Here is a 7,704-nt window from a genome sequence, read left to right as displayed (position 1 = left end):
TTTTTCTCCGCTTTGGCCTTCTGTGAAGCTAGTCTATGCTGTTTCTTTGAAGTCAAAGGGAAAACCGCACAAACTGATTCACTCCCCAAGAGCCAATTCTCTGGTGACCTGCTGTAATCGCTTTGCTGGTAGCACATTGAATCTTGTTAAAGGGCACACCCATCCAAAGTAGGACAAAAGTAGGTAATGCAGTCTCAGGAGGCATATTCTGTGGATATGTACTGATGACAGCTTAGCCTGCTGAGAGTCTACCCAGAAGAGCTTGGGCCTACGTGCCTTTCCTGGTCGGTATCAGCAAAGAGGAGAGCCATGAGGCACGATGCCCAGTTGCACAGTAAGAAACCTTAGTACAACAGATAATTCATCTCTCAATGATTTTAGCTCCAAATTACCTAATGAGACAAATTCTGGTGAGCCAGAGAAAAATATAATAAAAGAAGGAAAAAAATTAGATATATTTATTTATTGATTGCACATTGAAAGGAACCAAACTTAAAATACTGATCTAAAAAATATATCTCGATACTTAAAAAAAAAAAACACAGAGATTCTAAAGAGGCAATGATAAGAGGACCCACAGCTCTTCTTTCTTGAATATACTTCACAAGTAAGTGCCCTTATGGGAGAAACTACTGTGTGAGTGAGATACATCAAAATAAGATAAAAACTTTTTTTTTTTTTTTCGCAGAAATAGTCTCAGAGGTAAAACAGCTGAGGTATGTCACCAGCTAAGAGAAGAAAAATCATGCCTGGTAAAGCAGGTATGTTATGTCCTTCCTAAAATTTCCACTTTATTTACAATACATTATTGACCTTGATGGATATTTTCCCTCTTATTTGAGAGAAATGCAAATATATTAATATTTAATTAGTATTTAATGACTAGGGAAAATTATTATGTAGGTCCTTTTCCATTTTTTCTTTGCAGTGCTGGGGAAATCATTCTTTCAGAGTCCTTGTGTCTATTTCCTTACTAGGTTATCTTTTCCTTATTAGGTTATCTTTTCCCTTAAGGAATTCTCCAGAGTTGTTTGCAACTGTTTCTTATTACTTCCTAGCAAAAATAACTAGCAATTTCCTATGCTTATATCTGGTGATTGTTTACAATGTTGTCATTCATTTGGCATCTGGAAATGTTATTGTTAAAAATCAAGAAATATATATATATCATATACATGTGATAATATTCTCTAATAAAAGTGAGATGTCATAGTAGATTTAACTTTGTTTAATCTTATTAAAAATGATTGTATCTTTTTTGAAGGTGAATCTTCAAAGTAAAGGAATCTATTTTGTTACAGTTTTAAATAACAAACAAAACCCAACTGTGCTTGATTTCATGACAATTTCCTTGTTTAAGGAAGCAGTAGACCAGCAGCCATGTAGGCATTTGTTTACTTGCTTTTGTGATTTGTGGCCAAGAACTTAAAAGTATTATTACCTTTGACATTACCTTCACAATTCACCTCTGTAATAACTTTTTAAGTAAACGTATGCATTATTCTTTTAGTCTTATTATAACACTTAAATGTTTAAACACTTACCTGATATATGTAACCTTGCAGCACAATCTTTAGATGATGCTATTTCATTCAGGCAGCTGTTTTATACTTTGTTTCCTCCCACACAAAATAAATAAATAAGGTGAAATCAATGATACTCACTTTGCAAACCTACAAAGTTATACCAATTCTTTCAGGCATTAAGTTTTCAAAAATGAAACTTCAGACTCTCCAAATTATACCATCAACTAGTGAAGGGTGTATATTTTTTTACAAGGAATGCTGTGTCTGTGGATGTACAGTGACAAATGCTTAAGTAATTTTGTGATACCTGTTATCCACCTTTAAAGATAATTTTTTAAAGAATTAAAAAATTTAAAGTCACAAAAATAAAGAAAATAAAAATCAGAATAAAGTTAATTTATTAAGAAAGTTAATTTGGTGTTTAAGATTTCATTATATTCAGTATTTTATGGCTAAAGTGATTAAGTAGTGAAATTATTTGTACCGTGTGTTCCAAAATCGATAATCCAATTTAAATGGGACTTGAATAAGTTTTTGTCCTTCTTACCTCTTACTTCTCCCTATGTTTTGGTTTCTCAAGTTCAACTCCATCGCATAATATTTGATTGGATAAGTGTATGATTAGATAAAACATATCTAAAGAAAAATGGTAATCTGAGACATTAAGTTAATATGTCTAGAGCAAATAAAATGTGTCATAATGTTAACATTTCAAATAATACACATTGGAAAAAATTATTGAGCTATAGTAGCAAGTACTGTCAATATTTTCAAAGTTATTGCATTCTTATTTAATGTATTCTTCTCAAGCCAAAGTCCACTTCTTCAACCTGGCCTTATAGCTCAGTAACGTTTGTTCTTGGTCATCAGAGTCACACATCCAATTCTGGCATTGGAAAAACAAATCAAACTTCAGTCATACTCTGGGTGAGTCAGTCTCATTATTTTCACATTTTTAGGTCAACAGCATAAATTATGTAAAGTGACAGTTTACACAGTGAGCACGTCTGTGTGTCCAATTTGTTACCAATATTAGCCTTGCAATCTATGGACAAGGAGACCTCAACTTAAATTCAAATTCATGGATGCAGTTGCTAAATGGAAGGAGATAACCTATGAGATTTACAGAATCTATCATTTCGGCATCCCCTTCCCTATTTTTTAGATTACTCGTGTATATAAGTTTGTAGGCTTTAGCACATTTTTAGTTTACCATAAATTGCTCTAAATTCTAAAAACTATATTGTTCACATTGGAAAGAGAAATGTTTCTTAAATTGAGTAGATGTGTCAAGCAATGGGATCCAGAGCATTTGCAAATACCCACAAGAGAAGTTAACGGGGAGAAAAAACACAATTTTTAGATTGTTATTATTGTTTGAGCTAAACACTAAATCATGGTTTCATAAATCCTGGTTATTCAATAATCCTGGTTATTCCTGGCTTTTATCAGCAAACTGGTTAATGTAAGTGGAACAGACAAAAGTCTTGATGTGTCTATAGATCTGGAATCCTGAGTAAGGACTACATATTAGTGCAATCAGAACATGGGCACTTACCTGGGTCACTTAGGTGGTTTTAACTGGGTTACTCAGACATTGGGTGACAATATTCATTTAGTTGCTTTTAATCTCTTCCTAGTTAAGAGGCATTCCTTAGATTGATAGTATTGGCATCTCCCAAGAGCCAATAAGAAATGCAGACTCTCAACCTCCATTCCAGAATCAGAATCTGTGTTTTAAAAAGATCACTAGGTGATTCCTATGTACATTAATATTTGAGAAGCAATGCTTCTGGTAGATAGGGAGTTCGATCTGGGATCGGATATGCAGCTAGCTGGGCCTTTCTGAAAAATTGCCAACCAACAATTTTTTATTGTTTTTCCTCTTTCTTTCACAGAAAGGAGAGAAGCATAGTACTTTTGCAAAAGACTAATAGTATCCACAGGACAAAGATGATGAATTCACCTGACATTTACAACCCTCCAGAACTACAATTTTGCTTTGCCTTGGTCAACAATTCATGCCCTAGAAATATGAGGTCTATGCTGAGTGTGTGTACCATGTATATTGTCATGATTGGTGCTATAGTGATGACCATGTTGGGCAACCTGGTTGTGATAATTTCCATTGCCCACTTCAAACAGCTCCAGCATCCTACCAACTTTCTGATCCTATCCATGGCCACCACTGACTTTTTGTTGAGCTGTGTGGTCATGCCTTTCAGTATGGTCAGGTCCATTGAGTCTTGCTGGTATTTTGGAGACCTCTTCTGCAAAGTCCACAGCTGCTGTGACATCATGCTCTGTACCACCTCTATTTTTCACCTCTGCTTCATCTCAGTGGATCGCTACTATGCTGTCTGTGACCCTTTGCATTATGTCATCAAAATTACCATCCCTGTAATAGAGGTCTTTCTGCTCATCAGTTGGTCTATTCCCATCTTTTTTGCCTTTGGCCTGGTATTCTCAGAGTTAAACCTAATTGGTACAGAGGACTTTGTTGCAGCCATTGACTGCACAGGTTTGTGTATATTGATATTTAATAAACTCTGGGGGGTGCTGGCTTCCTTTATAGCCTTCTTTCTCCCTGGAACTGTAATGGTGGGGATTTATGTACACATTTTCACAGTAGCTAGGAAGCATGCTAGGCAAATTGGCATGGGTCCTATCAAGAGACAAGCTGGGTCAGAAAGCAAAATGAAAGTATCATCCAAAACAGAAAGCAAGGCCACCAAGACATTAAGCATAGTCATGGGAGTGTTTGTGTTGTGCTGGCTGCCCTTTTTTGTCTTGACAATCATAGACCCTTTCATTAATTTTACAACTCCTGAAGATTTGTACAATGTCTTCCTCTGGCTGGGTTATTTCAATTCCACTTTCAATCCCATTATATATGGCATGTTTTATCCCTGGTTTCGAAAAGCATTGAGGATGATTGTCACTGGAACAATCTTCCACCCTGACTCTTCTACCCTAAACCTATATCCTGCAGATACTTAGGCAATGTTCTCCATTCTCCAAGATTCTTAGTAGGGAATCTTGGATGATCTTTTCCCAAGAGTAGGGCCATGAACTTACTGGGTAAGGAGATTCCTCCAGTTGGTGTTATGGACACTTAAGTAGGAGCAATAGATCTAACCTTCTGGGTGTACCAGAGCTACCAAAGTGGTTGGTTTCTGGAGTTCTGGGGAAGGCACCTCCAATAAAAAGAAACTCTGTTGCATGGCCTACTAATTCCTGAATTTACAAAATCAGGGATTTAGAATTTCATTCTTTTGGCTTAAACCCAATGGGGGATCCTCTTTTTTTTTTTTTTTTTCTTATACACATCAGAAGAAGAGACACAGTTGGTTGTCACACTTATTTACAGCCACACCAAGTTTATCTAAATCTTTCTTAAGATAATTGTTATATCTGGGGCACCTGGGTGGCTCAGTTGGTTAAGCATCTGCCTTTTAGTTCAGGTCATGATCCCAGGGTCCTGGGATCGAGCCCCGACCTGCATCAGGCTCTTTTCTCAGCAGAGAGCCTGCTTCTCCCTCTGCCTCTGCCTGCCACACCTGCTTGTGCTCTCTTTCTCTCTTTCTGTCAAATAAATAAATAAATAATAAAATCTTTTAAAAAAAGATCACTGTTATTGTATCTTAGAAGAGTGGGGGAGAGAGCTTGAGAACACTGGGAACCTGGATTATTGAGCATGTGAGTGATGTGGAAGGGGAGAAGAAAGCAGACAAGCGCAACTACTTTCATTTTTTGTGTTCTGACTTTAACCTCTTTCAAAAAGAATTGATGTGAGTTTTGTAATATTTTGATAAAATTGAAATGTCTTATTGAATAAGAAGAATAAATAAAGAGTTTGGGAATATATTCTTTCTTTCTCCCAATATATAACTGTGTGTGTGTATATGTATATCTATATGTATATATGTATATGAGTGTGTGTGTGTGTATATATATATGGCCTGTGTATATACATATAGGTGGTATTGCCACATATTTGGGTTTCTGTGTGTACATAGTAATTATTCACCGAGCTTCATTCACAAACTTAAGTTCCTGCCCTATCCCAGAGTTTTAGGATAATACTTAATGCCTCAAATCTCTCTTCATGTCTTTTTCTTCCTTCTATCCCATAAACTTGTTTTGTTACAATCTTCTTTTCATCCTTCACACCATCTCTTCATCTCTCTAACCTGGTAGTTTTCAACCAGGGACAGTTTTGCTCCTTGTGGACATGTGGCAATGTTTGGAGACATTTTTGGTTTTCACAACCAGGGAGGGAGGACTACTGACATTGAGAGGGTAGAGGTAAGGAATGCTGCTAAACAGTCTCCAACTGCTGCACAGTTGGAGCTGCACAGACAGCTACAACATTAAAGGATTATCTGGCCCCAAACTTCAATAGAGTCCATGGTTGAGAAACTTGTTTTAACCTTAGCTAAGCTCACAGCATCCATGTCTATGTCTGTCTAGATTTCTTTTAAATATATTTCTTTTCAGCTGTATCGTTTCTTCCAACTTTGAGTCCCTCATTTCTTACTACCAGTGAAATATTTTTTTGAATGTTCCATTAAGATCTCAAACTCAACGTATCTAGCATCATCCCTCTATGCACACCCCACTAGCAAAGGCATATAGTGGAAAATGGCTTATTGACTCAGAAACATTTGCAATATTCAAAATACAGCTTTCATGCTCATATAGTGAGCTTCCTGAGAGAATAGAAATCAGATTTTCCCTTCCCTTTCCTAATACCTCAATAGTGGAAGTGTTTTATAGAAAGGTTTGGTCATGTAAAAATATTGTTAACTATCTCATAGATTGACAGGTTGGAAATTTCTTAAATGGAGATATTCAATGAAAGGACTTTTCCAGCCAAATAGAATATATCTACAAACTTATAACTGTTCATATGTGGCCAATGCAATTTATTTATAACCTTTGCTTACTTTTGTAGGAGGTAAGGTTACTTTGCAAAATGTAACTTTCAGACACTGGTAGGTTTTAAGGAGAAAACTTGTTACCATCAGCATAGGTTTTAATGATAAGTGCATTTTATTACAGTGATTCTTATAATAATATCAGAATGTTTGGTTAGCCATACCGTCTTCATTCTTTGACCTGGCCAAGAGACATTAACTTCCAGGCAGGACATCTTACTCTTTAAGGTTTCTAATGTTCATATACATACATACATACATACGTATATGGTTGAAGTTTCTAAAGTTTATTATATGTATATCCTAAATGCTGTTGTGAACCTTTTTGTTTTTTTTGACTCTATTCTCACTGTGGACTAACTATTAGGAATGACTCATTACTCCAAACACATTTAATAACATCTCTATTAGGTTGAGAATCCCCAATACTCTCTGTATGCCTGTGTTCTATTGAATATCAAGAGCTTCCTGGGGCTTCTGCTTGTAATTTAGTCATTTGAATATAGCAAATTTGGTCTTGAGATGTTTCACCAAATTATTGTTGTCAAAGAACAGGAATTGAAATTGAAATTAGGTTTTGAGATGCTTAGTAGAGTATTGGTTTATTCTTTAATGATTACAGTAATTCAGTCCTTTAGGGGGAGATTTCCTCTGCCCCTAATCCTGAAGGTAACATTCCAGAGGCTAAGATACTGCTTCCTTTTGAAGAACCAAAGAAGCAGGAGGAGTTTCTGAGGCTTTAGGCAAAGATAGACCCTCTCTGGGTCTGATGGAGCAGTAGATAAAGCAGTGCATGATGGCAGGAGCGTTTTGCAATCGGCTTTCCATAATGGGTCTTCCTCTCTCTTTAAGGATTCAGCAAGGCTATTTGAACTGCTTGAGCCTAGGGACTGAACAGGAAGGGCAGCCATTCACTCAGTACATACTCATTTATCAGTTGACATACAGCTAGTTTGAGGAAAAGTGAATCATTCCATTATTATTCCAAATCCAGTGCTCTTCTTTCCAGAACATATCTAGGTTGAATAGAGCAGCCATTATCTCAAGAGGATGGTGGCTGCCATAGACACTTTGCTCTGTATTGAAAACCACTCAGTTCAATAAATATTCACTGCTGAGCATCTACTATGTGCCAAGTGCTACTTCTGAGTGTTTTTGGTTTAGAGATGAATAAAATTGAAATTCTGGCTTCAAGGGGCATATAGTCTAACAGGAGAGACATAGCCACTCAATTACAG

At 36.3% G+C, this 7,704-nt stretch overlaps 1 protein-coding gene across 1 annotated transcript; it reads left to right on the top strand.

The window, feature by feature from the left end:
- The first annotated feature begins 3,429 nt into the window (after positions 1 to 3,429).
- LOC144282035 (trace amine-associated receptor 4) lies at positions 3,430 to 5,091 on the top strand. Its single transcript, XM_077845156.1, has one exon. The coding sequence runs from the start codon at positions 3,480 to 3,482 to the stop codon at positions 4,524 to 4,526; it is 1,047 nt and encodes a 348-aa protein (XP_077701282.1). The 5' UTR covers positions 3,430 to 3,479; the 3' UTR covers positions 4,527 to 5,091.
- Positions 5,092 to 7,704: the final 2,613 nt, after the last annotated feature.

The sequence above is a fragment of the Canis aureus genome, chromosome 1, assembly GCF_053574225.1.
Source record: "Canis aureus isolate CA01 chromosome 1, VMU_Caureus_v.1.0, whole genome shotgun sequence".
NCBI lineage: Eukaryota > Metazoa > Chordata > Mammalia > Carnivora > Canidae > Canis > Canis aureus.
The sequence above is the reverse complement of the archived record's forward strand: the minus strand, read 5'-3'. Positions and strand labels throughout refer to the sequence as shown.

Excerpts from the sequence above, each read along its gene's own strand:
- LOC144282035 (XM_077845156.1), top strand. The coding sequence starts at position 3,480 with ATGATGAATTCACCTGACATTTACAACCCTCCAGAACTACAATTTTGC.